The 20,861-nt window shown below is 37.8% G+C and overlaps 2 protein-coding genes across 2 annotated transcripts in view; one reads left to right on the forward strand and one right to left on the reverse strand.

Moving 5' to 3' along the window:
- The window catches only part of LOC149795011 (phosphatidylinositide 4-phosphatase SAC2-like), a 91,372-nt gene extending 76,652 nt beyond the window's left edge, over positions 1–14,720 (reverse strand). The window contains exon 1 of the mRNA XM_089964676.1: positions 14,576–14,720. Coding sequence (XP_089820802.1) covers positions 14,576–14,672 — 97 coding nt within the window. The 5' untranslated portion in view covers positions 14,673–14,720. The remainder of the gene's footprint in view (positions 1–14,575) is intronic.
- A 62-nt stretch (positions 14,721–14,782) lies between these two features.
- LOC149795012 (DNA-directed RNA polymerase II subunit RPB2) overlaps positions 14,783–20,861 on the forward strand; it is a 49,682-nt gene continuing 43,603 nt past the window's right edge. Inside the window, exon 1 of the mRNA XM_089964674.1 lies at positions 14,783–14,960. Within this exon, the coding sequence (XP_089820800.1) occupies positions 14,942–14,960 (19 nt within the window). The 5' untranslated portion in view covers positions 14,783–14,941. The remainder of the gene's footprint in view (positions 14,961–20,861) is intronic.

A 20,861-nucleotide genomic window follows, 5' to 3' on the forward strand; every position in this document is an offset into this window, starting at 1 on the left:
TTACAATTCGTTCAGAAGTTTCCTCTTTCACTAAGTTGACATTGTGTTCAAGATGTTGGTAATTCGTTAACTCTTCCTCTGGAATTCGATGCAGTACGTTTACAATGATGTAACTACAATCGTCCATACCAAACCAATCCTTTTTAAAACTAGAGGATCGTTGATCAATGTCTGTCCGATGGAACACTTTCAATTGAATCAATCATTGTATAGCCTTCAGGTACCAGTGGTTCAAACACCGGTGACGTAACGGATGCAATTGTTCTTTACGTTTCACTTGTATTTTGACCAGCTCTCGGTAAATGCGTTCTCTCAACTCCACAGGCAAAGCACAAATGTTCTCTTGTAAAGTATCCATGAACAGATGATTATGGTAAGAAGTTACTTCAATGTCTCGGTCCCACTAAAGGTAAGTAATGACAATTCGGTGACCATCGAGCATGTTCTACGTAGGCCGAATCTTGCGGTTCCCAGTGGTGAAGTGACACACCGCAACTGAAGCACTTGACTTTATCTCCTTCGCCCAAGTAGAAAAATCCGGCTCTGGCTAATTCTTCGGGGGTCGGTCCTCCCAGATACTTTGGCCATTTTCCTTTGAACGATTGAAGACGATTTTCAAAGTCGCAGTATTCCGACAAACGCACAGGAAACGAATATTCGTTTTTCACAGGTTCGTTTCGATGAGGGTTGAGTGACATGGGCAGGAGTTTGCTCAGGGCTGGATGACATCCGTAGGGAGGTAAACGTGAAGGTGGACATTCCCCTTTAAAACGAAACCCAGTAAAATGTCCAAGAGGACGAGCAGCATCGCTTTCGCATCCCACAGGTTTGACACGCACAGCATCACTTTCCATGACAGGGGTAGGGGCACTAAAGTTCCCATGATGCTTTACGGCATCGCTCAGGTCACAAGGTACAGCATCGGTCCCATCGCAAGGCTCACAATCGCACTCGTCTGCAAACTCCGTTACGCAATTACAATGGTAACCACATGGACAATCGCAGTTTCCTTCCGGACATTTTCCGTCGCAATGCCTGGGTCTTATCCATCCAATATTAGTCACACTAGAGGAAGATACAACTTTTTTACAATCCCCAAACTGAAACGATGTCTTTTTCAAAGTATTCATCTTGTTCGCTCGGTCTTGGTAGTCACAATGAACTATCGATCTTGACCATAGCCCCCTTTTTATACTAGTCGCAATGCAGTCTCCAGCTTGTACATCTTTCCTTTTTTACGTTTTTTATGTCTCGTTTCGGAAGGTACCGTCTCTAAGGTACCGTCAACATTGTACCGTAGTGAGATGGGTGGAAAGGTCATAGAAAGGTAAGGGCAGTGCGGAGACCATCGAGTATGTTCCAGAATAGCTGAATCTTTATAGATACATAGATCCATTCGTAACTTCAGTCCGCAAGCAAAACACTGTACCTCGTATCCCAATCCTGACTCAGGTCCCAAGTAGACAAATCCTGTTCTAGCTAAAACATGCGAAGAAGGTAATCCTTCCCTATCCGTAGGCCATTTCTGAAACGTGTCCAATCGACGGGCACAATCACAATAGTCAGGTAAGAAGACTGGAAAATGGTAGGGTTTGAACTTGGAGTTCTCATCGGGTTTCTCACTCGATTCTTGCTGTGGCGAAGTCATCTTTCTGGTGGGTAACTATCTTACAACCAATGTTTTATACCAACGTGTCCATACGGTAAGGTGAAATGATTGGGAAGTCGAACTCGCTTCTGGTACACGATTTGATAAACTTTTTCCAAGGGTCGACTGACGATGTGGTGAGTGGGTAAACGTACAATCTTGTTCGGTTGAAAGGTGGTCACTTTAAAGTTTCCATCCTCTCCCGATTGCAAGGCTTCTTTCAATACCCCAAAGTTGACCACACGACTGGTACGATAATTCAGAGTCAGTCCTTTCACTTTGCACGTCGTGTGCACTTCTCCTTGTTTGTCCCGGTATTCGTAGCCGTAATTTTTGGGACCGCCACTGACGAAACTTAGAATCTTGTCGTCGGGATGCTCGTCTGTCCAGGCTCCTAAACGGTCTCCTTCGATGTTAGGGTGATGTTGAATAGGGTGATGGACGTAAATGCAACTGTCCGTGTCAAAGTACAGGACGCGTTCCCCTAACAGTTCTAAAGCTTCGTACAATTTTAAGCGAGCATGAGCTGTCACGTAAGCCGCAATGATGACATTTCCAAAAGGGTCGTCTTGTACAAAGTCCAGATCTTCTTCGTAATTGACCAAGATCAAATTCTCTCGAACGACGTCCACGTGTTTCATGTATTTGGTTTTGTCGTGAATCATCTGGAAGTAGCGGGAAGGTTCTGTCAAATATTCCGTCTTTGGTAAACACGGTCGTTGTGCCATTTTACCCCACAAGCAATTTAACATCACTTTGGCAAACGATCGCCTGCCTTCGTTTTTCTCGATGTGGTCTAAAGTGATGCCTTCTTGTTCGTAGTATTTCTCTTTGAATTGTATTTGGTCTTCGGGAGTGTGACACCAGGAAGGATAGCCGCTGGCTTCTTGTTTCAGTTTCAAAAAGGCATCCACGTAGTCAGCGAAAATGCCTTTCTGAGTAGGGTCACCCTTGTGGTACTGTTGTGTCTTGGGAAAGTGGCAAATTTTGTACACTTCTAACAGTTGGTATCCCATGTCCAGAGCTTTGAACAATTCTACGCTGACCCAGGTTCCCGTCAAGGCCCGTTCTTCCTGGCTGTGCTGACAAGGTTGGTCCTGGTTGCACGTTTCGGCACAAGTACGGCACAAGGGAAACATCAATTTGCCTTGACAATGGTGAGGTAAGACGGGATGGTATAGGTTCGTGGGAGGCAAAACTTTGCACTTGATCAAGCCTTCGTATTGTCGAATGTTTTTCAGGTCGATGTGTTCCGTGAACAATTGTGGGTGCCCTACAGGAAAGCGACAATATTTGCACATGTAGGGATACAGCGAACACACGTCCAAGTATTTGATTTCTTCTCCTTTCTTTTCGTCGGCTTGGTACAGCAAACAGGTGGCATTGGTCCTTCCTCCGTACAAACTATCCCTCGGGTTCAGCGGGTCCATGAACTGGTAACTTTCCACGAGGCGTTTAAACTCGGGATCGGTTTTCAAACGGTGATCGTACTCGTGTTCCCACATTTCCACCACTTGGTATCCTTGCTGTTCTAACTTTAGACGTCACTGACAAGTGTCCTGGTACAAGTCTTCCATGGTTCGTTGCAAAAACTGATTTTTAGTGCCACGGTCAGGGTAACAGACGGGACATCCGTGAAATAAGCAACCGTTAAACTCGTACACGATCTTGGGGTTTTCTAAGTCCCAACCATCGACCGAATACGTTCCGATGGTCTTTTCGCCTCCTCCGTTGCGGGCATGCTGAATCCATTTGTCTTCCTTGTCGCACAAGTAATGTAACCAACGTAGGGCTTTGACCGAGTATTGACGCTTGACATAGTGGGTCGTTTGATGACTGATGACAGCCACGGTGTTTTCAGGCATGAATCGTTGGCGGTACACTAAGGAACACGCTTTGGCAATGGTGCAAGCTTCTTTCAAAGGATCGACCCCTCCGTGTTCCATGAACAGTTCTCGAAATTTTCCACAGCAACGCCGTAAAATGTCCACGTCGGAACGACAATACTTTAGCATTTCTTCCTGAAAGTCGAAAGGGTCCGAGGCGTGAATCTGGTACCAAGCGTAGAAAGCTTCTCGTTGTTCGGTACGCATGTTGTCGGGGTCGTAATAGTGAACCTCTGGTAAATGGGGTAGAACGGCATGTTGATTGGCTTCCGTATTGAAAAAGTGTGGAAAGTACCCTTTAGCCATTTCTGTCATTCCAAACGTTTTAGGCATTCGACTCAAAGGCATGGCCAAGTAACTCATCGAATCTTTAAACTGCACTTGTCCCACTTGCATGAAAATGATTTTGGCTCCGTTCAAAGTGACTTTAGGACGTTCGGTGCCTTGTTCCGTATAGTATCTGAGAAGAAACTGTCCATCGTATCCGGAGAAATTGTGAGCCATCACCGTGGCATGACGATGACAATCTCCATAACGTTCGATGTCCTCTTGGCTCCACGTCTTGTCGACGGGGTCTAAGACCCATTGGGCAAAATCGGCTAACGTGTTAGGTCCCCGAAAGATTTTTTCACACCCTCCGGGAATCTTGCTGCAGTGAGGGCAATGACTGAAGATAGGTTCTTGAATGCACTTCTCGCACGCTCGATGAGCCACGCAGAAATTAGGAATGTGAATGCCGGTCTCTTGCATGCATTCGAAATCGAAAAAGATGAAATTGCCTTTCTTCTTGTGACCGTCCTCTTTCTCTGGTGGGGGTTGGTATTTTTGCACGTAACATTGGTGTTCCAAGTCCACGATGTGGTGACAAATGTGACATTTTTTCTTTCCTCGACATACGTGTGCCTTGGCAGCATTGGTACATATGACTTGTTCACACGTAGGGCACAATCTCAGGAGTTGACAAGCACATTTCTTCTGTGAACCTTGCGTTTTCAGATGTTGTTGGTAACAGGTAGGGCTGACAAACGTGCGCAGACAAGTTGAACAAGGCACTGGTTCTTCGCTCAGACAGGGTGAAGAGGCCAAACATCCTGAGCATTTCGATCCACAATGCTTGTGTTGCTCTCGATTATTATAACCATGGTCACATTTCTCACAGTAATATCTGTATCTCAGGAATCCAGTGATACTGGTAATGGTATCGAAATGTTCATCGTGATGATAAAGGTGAATGTATTTTCCATCCTTAAAATCTTGGCCTCGAAACAACAGAGGTCCGCGCACTTCTTGAGGGTGCACTTTCAAGGTGTATCGTGGAGCTAGGGTATCTTGCAATTTTTGCATCTCAGGAATGCCACAGGGTGTGTCTTTGGACAGTCCGGCTTGTTGTAACAGGAGTTCTGCTTCATTTCGTTGTTTGGCTCGATCGGATCGTTGAATAGTTTTCCAGGTTCTTTTCCATTCTACCGTGTCGTTCTTGTTGGCATAGGTTCGTCCCACCACGATGGCACGAGCTAAACACATCTGGTCATGAGGGTTGTTAATTCGGACGAGACTCGTTTTGGTGTTGCGAAGGTCGTCCACCAATAACATCTTTTTGCGTCCTGTCCCTTGAGGAGGAGAGACGTGGGTCATGTCCAGTGTGGCTTTACCATCGGTGATGTCAAACTGATCATTAGATTGTTGTACGTGTTGAATCTTGTCCATGACTTTGGAAGCAGTCAATTCTGCAGGGGTGCTAAACTCGATCCAAACAGGGGATTTCAAACCGTCGTGTTGTATGGAAAGTCTCAAGCGATCGTCTTCTTTGGGTTGACATTGTCGCTTGAGTGCAGTAAGCAAAGAATCCCACACCTCGGTGATGAACACTTCTGCTTTCTCTAACGGCACTTCAGCCTTGAAATCTTTAAACTTCACCGTGTATTTGTAAGCCGTGGTTCTAAATTTTCTAGAGGAGCGCTTTTCCGTCTCTCGAATGGAATAGTACTTTTCAGGGTTGACTAAGGGTGGTGAACTTGGTTTAGAGGGTTCGGATTCTGGTTCACTCATGTCCTCTTCAAAATCACTGGCATGAATTTGTGCCAAGATTTCAGCCCTGGTTCGAGGCGAGAGATCACGTTTCTGCCTCTTACTTTCTGCTTCTTCTTTTTTCTTCTCGAATGAATGGGATCGTTTCATCTTGAAAGCAAAAAGTCAAATGACTCAAGTTCAAACACCATAAACTACTTTATAGTCATAGCAGACCAGCGTATATAAAAGGGTGTGTGTCTTGTCCTTTCACTATTCATTTCACTCTCAAGCCGAGCACAACGATGGAAGAGACTAACCAGATGGAACGTTTCGTCAGAGCTTTGCGAGGGGTCATTAGAAAATTCTCTTCAGACCAGCCTACGGACTACTCTCCTTCCTTTAGAGATAAAAGTCAAGATACTTGCTATATCTGTCAGAAGAAAGGGCATTGGTCTTCAGAGTGTCCAGACCGTCAAAAAAGAACAAAAACAGGGGATAAAAAAGACAAAAGTCAAGATACCTGTTATTATTGTCAAGAAAAAGGACACTGGTCTCCAGATTGCCCAAAAAAGAAACAAGAAGAAAAGAGGAATTATTCAGAAGAAGAGAGGGATTCTTCAGAGGAAGAGAGGGATTCTTCTGAGGAAGAAAGAAGACAGGTGAAGAAAAAGAAACAAGAGAAAAAAAGAAGAAGGGAAGAAAGCGAGGAGGAAGAAGAAGAGGAAAAGAGTGTGACGGTGAAGAAATTCAAAAAACAGAGAGACTAAACAAGGAGACAGAAGAAATCAATGAACTTTTTATTAAAGTGTTGTGTTGTGAATTGTGAATTGGATTGTAAAAAATGGAGAAAAGAATAAATGAATGATATAAGGTAAGAGTCTTTGAGTTTTGATTTTAAAATAAGAAGCTACACTCACGCACTCATACACAGACACGTACTTTTTTTGAGTTATTGGCAAATTGAAATTGTATTTCTTTTCGAGAAATGTGGGTGGCCCTGAAAAGGGCCTTTTTCTTTATGGTGCAGGGGTGAGTTTAAGCAATCAATTTTAACTGCCTTAAGCCTTTGCCATGGCCAAGGCCTACTTCTGGACTGCGTAATGATGATAATGATTGAGTTGAAATCACTAAGGGTGGTACGGTAGGCTTAGTCACAGGGTTGACATGTTTGGCTCGGGAAGGTCGTATTCTCTTCGGTCGTGATAAAGAAGTCTGATACATTTGTTTCAGACTTCTTAACTCCGCTAAAATGTCCAACAGTACCGTGACCGTTTGATTTTCACCCTCTTGTTTCTTTGCTGCTACTTCTTCTTGCTGTTGTTTTTTTCTTACCTCTTCTTCTTGTTGCTGTTGCTGTAGGAGAAAAGCCTGTTCCGCTTCCTTTTGTCGTTGTATAAATTTCTCCAATTCTTCTTTCTGTCTCTGTCTAAAATTCTCCACTTGCGGTAATGAAGAAGGTAACGAAGGTTCCGGAACAAATTCTTGCGAGGAGAGAAAATCCACAAAATTCCAATTCACCTCTTCTGAAAGTAAGTCCGGGTTCCCTTGGGCGGTCTCCCCTGCTGGTGCACCCCACTGGATCGTTTTCTGAGTTTCCGTCATGTTGAATCACTGTCGCATAGATTGACTGCACACAAGCGCTAGCGAATCTATATTGACTACGTGACGTCACAGACTGCTCTCTTCGGATTGGATGCGGGCTGACTGAATTCTGTAACGCGTGTTCGGATTGGTGAATGAACTCAATCCGTTTCAATCCTTTCTGTCCCTATAAATAAGTGCCGTTCACTGCATTGATTCACCTATTCTCGGAGCCTCAACATGTGGACCGACGTTGAATCTTCAACCCTTGTGTCAACAATGATGTTCAGGACGGACATGCTCATGTATGTCCGATCCAAGTGGACCGTTGTCCACAGGACCAACAGCAGCCTGTGGATAAGAAGAGTCTATATAGAGAGACAAGGTTGCCTCAAGAGGACTCTGATGTATGGCCCTGCTGTAAGACGAAGTTTGAGGACAAGAAGATGTCGCAAATGCCCTTTATGTTAAGGGCATATTAACATAAACCAAAGGCCCTTTTCAGGGCCAGCCATATTTCTCGAAAAGAGATAGCCTTTCAATTGCCTACCCTTTTTTAAAAAAAAAAATTTTTTTAAAAAAAATCCCAAAAGCCCAAACTCTATTCCCCATGTTAATTTCCCTTGTCGCTAGACAGACCCACACTATAGTTCCATGTTAAATTCCCCTTGTCGCTAGAGTGGCCCACGATTTTTCTCCATGTTAAATTTCCATTGTCGCTAGAGTGGCCCAGGGGGGTCTGTAATGCTAATTCCCATTGTCGCTACGGTGGCCCTATTCACTACTAATATCTCTTTAAGACTGGGGGACATAACATATTATTATGAAAGGGAGACATAACAGTTCATGATGGGAATATAACATCTCTTTATGACAGGGGACCATGACATCTCATTATGACAGTAGAACATAACATCTCATTATGACACGGAAACATAACATACTGGTAGCATTATGACAGGAGAACATAACATCTCTTTATGAAAATCGCATTATAATAGGTCGACATCACATAATATTATGACCTGGGAATATAACAAATCATTATGATAGGAACATAACATATCATTATGACATGGAAAAATACCATAATGATAGGGAAACATATCATTTCTCTATGACAGGGAACATAACATCTCTTTATAACAGAAGAATAGAGGAACATAAAGTAAATCTCTTTATGACAGGGGACACAACATCTCATTATGACAGTGGGACATATCATCTGATGATGAAAAAATAACATAATTCCATTATGCTCCAGAGAACCCTCGACTTTCAGTGATGAGCCACATTATGGTAGGGGAACATAACAAATCCATTAAGCTCTACAGAACCCCTTACTTTCAATAACAAGCCTTAGTATGATTAAAAGACACAACTTTGCTAAAAGCTGCATAAGTTAAGTGAGGGTCTCTTTGAATACAAGTTCTATGTCAACAAAAGACTTAACAAATCAGTGTATGTCATGTAGGACATGATATGATTGATTATTTCACAGTTACAATAAACATGCACACTGACAGAGAGAGAGAGATAGCATATGGCTAGACAGAAGATATGACTTCTGCAAGAATTCAAAGCTCCAAGAACTAAAATGTTGAAGTATTCTTCACCATAATGCACTTCCATGTCCATACCAATATCCTCTGACACCAATGGAATAGTCCCTGATACTCAGACAATGACAAAAATCTGGCTAGAACTCTCCACATTTTTAAACTGCAATATAATAGTATCGGAACTCTTGATTGACTCGAAGGATAAACCCTGAGAAAAGAAACTAGGGCCTCCATGTTCAGCCCATGATCAAAGCACTGCTGTAAAATATGTGAACTTAACCCTACGGAATAAGCTTCATAATTATTAACCCAAAATATTCAGAAAATCCATCTTAAGGTTTAAGAAATAAAAGCATATTAAAAATGTTGAACAAAATCTTAATACTAAATTTCCATGACCATGACATTGATCGCAAGGTTAAAAAAAATCAGTGTGTCAAACAATGAATTGGGTTATGTGGAGACAGTTATTTAACCTCAGCATGAACAAAATCATCAATAATCTTAGAAAATGAAAAAAATATTCAACAAAACCTTAGCACAAATTATTTATGATTGTGACCTCAACCCAAATTTCAAAAGGGCAAGCAAGCCTGTCAAAGAAGAAATTGTCATAGCTTCATAATCATTCACAGCCTGGATGATGTTAATAATATCAAGATGTTTGAGAAATATTTGCCACTCTCTCAACTGGTGGACATGGAGCTAAAATTATAGGGGAACACCACCTGAAGGATGAATGCATATCCAGATAGATGGAAATGATCAATCACAGTCTACTGTGTATGCGAAAAGTGTGTATATGAAGAAAGCGCAGAAGGAAGTGATCCTACTTAATAATTAATAAAAGTCATTTAATTAATTGTTATATTGTCTATATCAGACTAAGGAGCATTTCAATATGTCCCAATTTCTTCTCAAAAATTTACAAATACATGCAATATGATAAAATTTAGCAACCACTAACCTAATTTTAATCAACAACACATACTCATATTTCCTACTGTATTATCATGGCATGCATATTTCTGCTGAATTCAACATTACATAATACCGATGACAGCCTTCATAGCTGAAGTTTGCACTTATTAACACAAAATATGTTCACTGAGTTGATACAGGCCTTGTTTACTACCTATCTTTTTCAGAAAAAACATAATTTGCTGATCTCTACATTTTCCTGCATATTGATCTTTTGTCTCTGTTACCATATCACCAATTCATCATTTCTGTACATTAGATTTACAGAGAACTTCTTTGGAAGATAAATGGCAACTATGCACCCTAAGTGAGCCTATTGGACATTCTCCAGTGACAAAATACCTGTCTCCATAAATATATCAATACCCTTTGGCTCGAATTTCTTTGGTTGGAACTGTCACCACTTTAAGAGTTTTGTTTTTTATACAAACCATTACTGCATCTGCCAGGCAAATGTTATCATCTGACAATGTGTTCATATCTTTCTCTTTTATTTTAGCAAGGTCTTTGGATCTCAAAATGGCAATTACTGCACAATGCATTTCAAGAAACCTTGAAATCATGTCATAAGTACTGTTCCATCTAGTGTTCCATCTGGTGGGCACATCAGCTATAAGCCTATGATCCAGTAGAAACAGCAATTCAGCCAGGCTTCTCAGTTTAGCTGCTGTAGTTGTACTTTGGTGGAAGAATCCAACTATTTGACGAATTCTGCTGAGGAGAATTTCAATGCATCTAATCTTGAGATACTTTTATGCAGGCAGATTAATCATATGTGCATAACACTCGATGTGAAAGATGCATCCTAAAAGAGTCTCTGCCTTGTCCATGATTGGTGCATTATCTAATACAATAGGTGGTATGGGGATAGACTGTATTTCCCATTCTTTGATGGCCTCGTGAATCAAGGCAGCTATATTCTCACCTGTGTGCCCTTCATACATGGGCAGAACATAGTTTATCATCTTCCAGTTTGTATCAATGTGAGTTGACATGACTGTCAGATATGATTAATCTGACCTCAACATCCAACTATCTTTTGTCAATGCAATCTTCTCAGCATTTTGTAGGTCTTCTGTTACCAGTGCCTTGACTTGTGCATAGTTTTGAAGAATAATCACCTCTGCAAACTGCTTTCTACCTGGAACATTATATTGGGGGATCAAGTGTATGAAAAAGGTCTCTAAATTCTGGTGAATCCACTATTCAGTATGGATGCATGTTCTTTATTTTAAATCTGCACACCGTGTCAGTTATATGTAAAGCACAAGAAAAATGCGAGGGGTATTTGCACCAATGAACCCTGATGAGGTTCTCTTGTTTGGCTGCGACATTTTAGTTTTAGAAAGATCGGAAGTATCTTCACATGACGAACTTACATTAGCAGGGATTGATGATCTATTGTCTGCCATCTTGTAATTACCACATTTCCTGGGATGGTGCTTGTTCATGTGGTCGCTAGATTAGTGGTTCCACCAGAAAACTTAACATGAGTGTCACACAGTCAGCATACAGCAATTGCCTCATCAATTTTCACATCCCTTCTACTCTTTCTTAATGCAAAATGATTCCATATGGCAGACTGAGCTTTTGAATTTTGCACCAGGTCATACTCAGCCAATGCTTGAAATATTTGTAGCTCAAGGTCAATGTCAGTTAGTCATTAATGTCAGCAAGGTGATTATTTGTTGACAAAGAGAAGTTAAAACTTCAAAAAGATGAAGATTCACAGACATGTAACTTTTTATTACCCATGCTACAACTGCCCAGGAAACGAAATAGAAATGTTACTGAAGCTGATTACCGGAGGAAAAGGTATGGAATTCAGTAAGTCATTGTCAATCAGAAACTGTTATAAGTAGTGAAATATGGCTAATATTAATTTATAATAATAATAGAGTTCGTTTGCTACTTCTTATAAAAATTTATGTCAGTATCGCACTATATCAAAACAAGAAAGTTATATCGTGATTATTGTATTGCTAGTTCAATACCACAATATACTAGTATTCAGTATTATCGTGCATACCTACTGACAAGGTGCAATAATGACATGAGTCCATTATCAGTGTTGCTTCTAGGATTCACTGAGCTAGGGTCATTGTTACTCCCAAATCAAGGGGATACAAACTATTTAATTTAAACAAATAATTGCTGAATTTGAATTAACAGTACAAAATAGCTAAACAGTAAATGAAAGCTCACCCAAGGGGGCACAAAGGGATTAAGATTTGGGGGACATATTGCCAATAATGGTGTGAAATCTCCTATTCTACACTCAAGGTGAAAAACTGATTATGCTGGATAAGCATGCCTTGAGACCCATTAATCTGGAGAAAAATCAATAATGAAATTTAAGGTATGGGATATTATCAAATAGCCATATATTCTAGTGCAATGGGGGCAATTCTATACAAAACCTAAATAGAGCTTTCTCCACTCAATGGGGAAAAAAAGGGGAGAGGACTGATGCACATCAGCGAAGTTAGTGGACGAACTGACAGTTGTTGTGGGGCTTAATGCCATTTTTCAGCACACGATAGACCATACATGGCAGCCAGTATTAATGGTGGAGGAAGAACATGGGAAAACCCCAGAAAGAACCACCGACCCATGAGAAGCTACTGGCAAGCTTTCTCACATACCCACATTGGCTGAATCCGAGATTTGAACCGCCACAGACAGAGGTGAGATGGCAGTGATCCGTAATGGAAAGTAGTTTAGACCACTCGGCCACTCGAGGCCCCTATGAAATAATAGAGTGAAGCCTTCAAATAGTCCCCACGAATTTCATTTATTATAACCCAAGTTTGTTTCTAATAAAAGGGTATTTGGTGATATAATTTATTTACTGGAGAGAGAGAAAGTAAGACAGAAAGTACTAAAAGTAGAATGACAAAGAAAAGAAAAAGAAAGATAGCTCATTTCACTATAGTGAAATTATTATTTACTGAAATCAAGAAGAAAAGATGAAATTCCAATGAAAAGTAAATAATTATTTACGTAAGCAGTTACAAATGAATGATATGTTTTAGATGGATGGAGACAAAACTTAGGAAGGAAATAGGAAAGTATAAAATAATCTGATGAATGATGAAATTAATGGGGCCAAGCTGAATTTCTTACCATCTTACAAAACAAACCAGATGATTATATCATCTCAATAGAGTAGCTCTTTAGACACACAAGTCTGGTCTAACGCCAAACAATGGCAACTGTATTAAGCTTCAACAACTGCAAACAGCTATTACATTTGATCAGATACTGGACTGGTAGAAAAGTATATATAAAATGAAACGTATACATACACCACGACCAGACTATCCATTATGCACAAAGAGTGGACATGTGTGCTGGTCAATAAAAATTGTCCAATATAAACAGAGCTAAAGTAAACATTTCATGTAAAAAAGGGGGGCTAAACTTTGAATTTCAGTGTAAATAAATCCTAAAGTAGCCACATCGTATACTAAATTAAATTACACATTAAATTTCCATCCACCATCACATTAGTATGAATGTGCTGATATGAATATTGCAGTATTAATTTAATATATAATATAATATAATATAATATAATATAATATAATATAATATAATATAATATAATATAATAAAATATAATATAATACAAAATACAATACTGAAATGAAACTAGTATTTTGTGATATTAATTTTACCAACATAATTCATATGTGACACATATTTTATGCAAAGAGAATGACATAATTGTAAATCTTCATCAGCTTCCATTACTTTTGTCACTAACATTAAATGAATACATTGACTTTAAACTGCATTCTGGGCAAACAATGCTAGTTGAAATAGTTTTGCCAAAAGTTGGTACAAAGTGGCCACATGAATGAACACTTCCATGTTTGAACAGACTGTGCATTTGTGATATATATATATATATATATATATATATATATATATATATATATATATATATATATATATATATATATCTGTGTGTGTGTGTGTGTGTGTGTTTGTGCGTGTGTGTTTGTGTTTATATTTACTTATGAGTATGGTTGGAATTGTTTTATTCAAAACTTTTCTTTATGGAATTTGTATCTAATAGAATGAGTATAAGTGTAAGCATGTGTTTAAACATGTTTCACAAGTATAAATGGGCTATGTTCATTGTTTTTAACTAGTTCTTGATATTTTACTTTTTGCACAAAACTTCACTTCTTTTCTCATGAGGGCCATATAGAAAATTAGCAGTAGCTAAATATGTAAATCTCATTAAATAAAACTATTATTATTGTTATTATTATTATTATTATTATTATTACTATTATTATTATTAATGCAGTCAAAAATGAATGTGACACAGCTTACCAGTAATGTAGAGTTATTTTCTAGAGAAACAAAACAGGATTTATTTGTCTAAAGTCTTGTGGGTAGTAATAGCATTTGAGTACCTATTCCTATAAATATTACTACATATACTGGCAGTGATACTGCAATGTAGATATAATTTTTTCCTTACTTATAGTTAAACGTTAAGCAAAACAAGCCTTCTTTATTTATTATAAATATGTAAAAAGCAATAGTTGTGTATGGTATGTAATATGTAAATAGCAATAGTTATGTACAGTATGAAATATGTAAACAGCAATAGTTATGTACAGTATATAATATGTAAACATCAATAGTTGTGTACAGTATGAAATATGTAAACATCAATAGCTGTGTACAGTATGAAATATGTAAACATCAATAGTTGTGTAGTACAGTATGAAATATGCAAACATCAATAGTTGTGTACAGTATGTAATATGTAAACAGCAATAGTTATGTACATTATTAATATGTAAACAGCAATAGTTATGTACAGTCTATGCGAAACAAACATACCACTTGGTCATGTTGTGAAGTGAACAGTCATGCACTTTTACCTGCTTTTGGTTCTAACCTCCCATTTGAACGATCACACCAGAGACTGTACTCTCCGTCAAGTATGATATAGTGATTTTCAGTCTGGTGAAGCTCCATAACTATGTTCAAAAACACATTTGTTGACGGTGGGTGTGAAGGCGAACAGACATGTATCCAGAAATCGAGTGCAATGGAGTTACTTCCCTTGAAAATCTTTGCCTCGACTATTTCAGGCTCTAAACATAAAAGAGCGCCAGTAATGGCGCATCAGTTTTGTGTTATTACGCTGGCAGTTTTAAATCTAGCAACATCTCCTTTGCGAAACACACTTTAGCTATTTGGGAAATATATTGGTTAAGCGTTTAGTTTATTGGAATCTGATCATCATGTATGCACCGGATGAAGGTACACAAGGAGTTTTAAAATCAATATTTGGACCTGTTCTAACCTTGTTTACATTTTGAAGGAGGGTTGGGGTATAGTTTAGTTAAAATTTTATTTAGTTCAGAAACTTTGGAAAACTCACCAACATAGGATTTTGGGGAGTCAGTAGAAAGTTTTAGCATTTGAGATCACTCTCTACCTTACTGCAACCCAAAAATCGACGTCAAAATTAGAGAACCAATTTTTGTTTTTAGATTTCTAACTATGAAAGAACAACATTTTACCTTGCAAACTTTCACGTTTTTTGGGTAGTATAACTTTGTTTGATTTTGTCAAGTTTTCAGTGTTTTTAATCAGTGACGTTCTGCAAAGCCATTTAAATTTTGTTTCTTAACTCATCAGTGCTAAATCCCCCCCCCCCCCAAGTTGAATCTATTGCAACTTACTATCACTCCTTTAGCCATTAGGTTATTTAAATTAAAAAAGAAATATTATGAATCACAATCCCAAGATTTTTAAAACATAACCCCAACTGTTCGTGGTAGATATACATATAACAAATGACACTTGTTGAATTTATTGCTCACACACAGCAAATATTAAGTGCTGACTATTTCAAAAAGAGTTTAATTTCAATATTGTCCAGCTATCCAACCAATGAAAAGCACATTTATTTCTTGGTAAATTCCTTGCACTGATTACCTAGATAACAAATACTTGAAGAAAATTATACCCATGATATAAATAAAACATGTAAAATGCAGTTTTGTTTTTATTGAACATGTGAAATAAAGAAAGGGTGAAAAAAACAAATATGTATCATTCAGGGTTCCCACACTACTGGGAAATCCGGGAGAAATTATAATTTTCTTCCAAACCATGAAAAGTCCTAGAATTTTGATGAAAGTCGGGGGAAAAACTCGGGAAATTTCTGCCACCACTTGATGCCCGAAACAATCACTTAACTGAGTCATAACTAAACTGATAGTGAATTAAATTTATGGAGTTCTAACCAGAATATTCAGAGGGTGCAGTATGTAGCATTTGGGTGCTTGCAATAAACATATATGCTGAGTCGTTCCAAACGCTCAGTGGATTAGATGCGTCTAGTAGACTTTTATTTTCAAAGTCAGCTTGATATCCGTATCTTTCCCTATGTCAGGGATCGTCCTGGGCTTCGCCAATGTCGCAAATTGCGATTTTTTTTCCTTATTGGCGACAAAAATATCCCATCTGGCGATTTTTTTGGCGACAGACTTTTTGGTTATTTAATTTGTACATACAATCATGGATTTGGACTGAATAAATTTAAAGCCAGAACGAAAGGAAGCCACAAACTTGACTAAGCAATGCATTGGAATCAATCTGTTAAACAAACGATCCTTTGTTCTTATTGACAACCCCATCTTTACAGTGCATTGTTACATCATAATCTGCTTATGCTGACATCTGGGCTGAGTACTGTATGCTGTGATACAGTCAATCATGCTACCGCACTATACCTACAACTGACCGACTTCTGAAGACGCGAATAGAACTGATACAATTAATTGAATGGCTAATCCTTGTTATTTTTTTTTTTTTTTTTTTTTTTTTTTACATATACCAATACAATAGTTTTGTTGAACCTTCACAGAAAACTGATAACCTTTGAAGTACCGACTACTGCGTATATATACAAAGCAAATGGAAAAAATCTCAATCACGATTATATCTGTCGCCAGTGCAGCATTTTACTCATTGATCTTTTCCTTTTGCCATCAATCCCGTGTTACGGCTGCAGAGACTTAAACTCCGCAACAAAAAATAGCAAAAAAGAAAACAGTTTTGCATAATTAATAATAATTATTTATTTCTCAAAATACAGGAGTGAAAGAATACCTAAATAGTGTGTGAATTTATGCTTATGTATACGGTCCAATATTGCCAGGTGTTGACTCATGTAAGTTTCATTCGTGGGAATGGAGATCCTATTTTGTTTGTCGAGAAAATTTATACAGCATTCAGTGATCATTCTTGGGATTTAGGAAGCAATCCACTACAAGCTTTGTGAAGTTAGCCATAAGGGGGGGGGCTGCTGAGAGACTACTGGTGTCACCTGTCAGCACTGTAGACTGTGAATGTGGATTCAGTAAGATGAACCTCATAAAAACTGACTTCAGAAATAAACTCTGCATCTCATCTCTCGAGAATTTAATAAGAATCAGCATGTACAGATGTGAAAAATTAGACTTTGAAACTGCGTTCAACAAGTGGGCAGCCCTAAAATCGCGACGTATCTTCATGTAACACTTTGTAACATTTTGTTAATGCTTGTTGTAATTAGAGTATTACCTAACCCATCTTTTGTAATTTTCATTGCCTGTTACATTAATAGACTAAATTAACACTTGAAAAAATGTACACTACTTGTTCTGGCGACACTTTTTGAAAATTGGCGACAAAATATTGAGGTTGGCGATGTTTTTGGCGACAGCTTTTTAAAAGCCAGGACCATCCCTGCTATGTGGAAGCTATGAAAACCACTCTAGCATCACAAGAGGCAAACATTGTGTTGGCACAACGTAGCTGCTTACCGGATGGCCTAGCAAACTTTAAACGTTAGATCGAGTGATACATGCATGAAATGGATATGAAAATTACTTATTGTCTCAAAAATTGTGAGTATTAAAATCGAAGGTGATGAAATGTGACCTAGTACTTGTGATTTGCATTGCTAGTCACATGAGTACACAAATCTAGCAACCCACATTTTTAAATGTTGTAGAGAAAAAATAAAAAAAATGTTAAATGAAAGTCGTATACTGGTTGTAATCAAAATACAAACTTCTAGAGTTTTATTATATCATGGGACTACCACGTTGACATGTGCTCTCTGCCTGATAAATCAGACTGGCCAGATTGCTGGTTTTTACAAAAAGTATCTGACTTTCATTAATATAATTGAATTTCTCTACAACAATATAAAATGGAGTTTGTTGGTGATATGCTATGACTAATGGACTTCCCATGTCATCGTTTTGAGATTCGTGAAGTGACTAGTAATGCAAATGGTGAGTATAGTGTCGGGTTTCATCAGTACCATAGTTTGGTCTAGTCTCTTAGCGGAATAAAGACATAATGAGAAAATAAATCATTTTTCTATAGATTTCATGCAGGTATAAGTAGATAAAACATAAGTTTAAATTTTCTAGGCCTGCTGGTAAGCAACTACCATATGTTGCTACCACACCATGGTGGCAAATTCCAAATTTTCAATATGCAATTGCAGTGACCCCAACCTAAATGTCCAAATATGAAATTGGGGTGGGAATATTCAGAGGAAACGCATATTATTAAATGGACTGCTATTCGTTTTAATCCCGATTTGTATTCCGAATTTTTGAATCTCTGAGCTGAAATGAGAAATTGTTGTCCCTTATATTATACATTAAAAAACTATTTTAGCCCCTGTATCAATACAAGTTTGGGGACTGGTTTAACAAATTACAAGAAGACAAGTTGATTTTACAGAAAATTCAATTCTTGTTTATACAACAGTATATAATTTTGAAGGTCTTTTGTCAAAATTTAAATCAACCCTTTTGAAAATGTTTTTTAAATGATAGATTTTTAACCAGATCTTTATAAGGAGATTAGGGTGTTTGATAAATCTTGCTTGGGATTTTATTGGCATAAATAAATTCAGGGTTAAACTTTCTTTGTTACAAGAGAAGATTCTAATTATTTGCGTTTATTGTGTTTTTTATACTGTATTAGAAAATGTTTACTTTCCATAAGATGCATATATATAATTGCTATAGAAGTCTTTAGAATTGAAGGTTTGAAAGGAAACAAAACTAATGTATGTTCATTATGTTGTTCCCACTTAGCAACATAATGCAGGTCAGCAAAATAAAGTTAGAATTTTTATTTTGTACATTGAAATTACTTTACATGCCAATTTAAAGGAATATAATCAAACTTGTTTTGTGTGATACATTTTGTGGCATAGATATTTTGGAGAGTCTTGAAAGAGAACCATCTTTAGATTTAGAAAATGCATGTTTTTTAATCTAAAATGTTCTTTAATTCCATTCAGTAGTGGTCATGTGTGAACCTTGAAAAAATTAATTTCATCCTGGAAATTTATCTTTAGAAAAGCATGGGAACCATGATCATTGGTCACAGTTCATTAAGCAATTTTTCAAACATTGCATCTCTATGTTAAAAATAGTTGATGATATTTCTCAGTTTTATTTACTGACGACACATAGATGCTGGTGATGCGGGCTTTAGACATTATATGACATTTATGTTCTGATGATTTAGAACTGGGATTAATTTTCTTGCCAGTTATAAGCACATTCTGATATTTTATTTAATGTTATAAATAACATTTAGTTTGAACAGTTTCTAGTAAACACTTGATACTACTAGAGGTACAGTGTGGTCTGGCTGCCAAAATTTCATATACATGTGTTTTTCTCATCACAAAAAAATTCCTTTCTTAAAAGTACCAAAATATACATAAAAAGTTTATTATCATTTTGGAGAAGAGATTGCATTTGAATAATACAAGACAATCATGGTGTGGCTTCTGAAATTTATTTGTATTTTTACCATACACGAAAAAATAGTTTTTTTTCTTTCTCAAAAGTACGAAAATAATGTGTAAATTGTTCTAGGATTGTGCAGGCCTTTGCCATTGTAGCAAAATGGAATTTTTTTTCTTATTGGCGGCAAAATATACCATCTAGTGATTATTATTTTTTATTGGTGACATTGTTTGCTGTTTAAACTTGTATAAACAACCATTGGTTTGGAGTGGAGAAATTCAGAGGTCCCATGAAAGGAAGCCACAAACTTGAAATAAAATGCACTGAAATTTATCTATTGTTACATAAACAAATTCTTTGTCCATATTGACAATCCATCTTAACAGTGCATTGTTATACCATAATCTACTTATGTTGATACCACTCCGGTGGCATGGTGGTTAGAGCATCTGCCTTGGATGTGGGAGGTCTTGGGTTCAATCCCCGGCCGAGTCATACCAAAGACTTACAAAATGGTACTAACAGCTGCCTCGCTTGGCGCTCAGCATTAAGAGGTTAGTGTTAGGACTGGTTGGCCTGGTGTCAAGATAATGTGATAGGGTGGGACATCATGCTACATGTCTGTGGCATAGTGCCCCGGGTGCTAGACATCACTATGAACTGTCACACTGCAGACATCATAGCAATATGACTGAAAAATTGTTAAAGCTATGTTAAAAATCGAAAACACACACACACGTATGTTGACATCTAGCATGAATACTGTATGTTGTGAGATATCCTCTTTTTTTTTTTTTGTTGACATTTTCGGTAGTGGAGATCAACTGGACTAGGCATTATCTCGTAATTTATCTTTCATCAGATTTTTGGCTGCTTGCTAATAATTAATACATTTACATAGACTTACATTTGTATGTGGATGGTAAGTAAAATACCTCTTCATTTCTCTCAGAATTAAATCCATCAGAACTCTCACATTTTCTGTAGTAATTCCTGTCATCAGACCAGAACACCTGTGTCTCTATTGTCCGTTGACCCTTTTCTAAATTTCTGATGCATGTGTGGAAGGTACCATCACTCTGCTACCACAAATGTATAAATGAAAAAAAGAAACAAAAAAACAAACAAAATCTTACTTGTTGGTCTATTTAACAGGTGGGTTGGAACAGTAACTACAATCGACCAAATGATGCCCATTTGCTTTTTTAAAAATGTACCCAGATAAAATAATGTGCTGAAATTTCAACGAAAACAAATATCTTTGAAGAACCAATTGTTATGAAAAGGTAGTAAGCAAATGGAAATAAAATCAGGCTCTATTAAGCTATACAGTTATTTGATGTTGCCACCACAATAAGAAACATGCATTTGTTTGGTTCTCCAA

The sequence above is a fragment of the Sinohyriopsis cumingii genome, chromosome 7 (assembly GCF_028554795.1).
Source record: "Sinohyriopsis cumingii isolate HCF-2022 chromosome 7, ASM2855479v2, whole genome shotgun sequence".
Taxonomy (NCBI): domain Eukaryota; kingdom Metazoa; phylum Mollusca; class Bivalvia; order Unionida; family Unionidae; genus Sinohyriopsis; species Sinohyriopsis cumingii.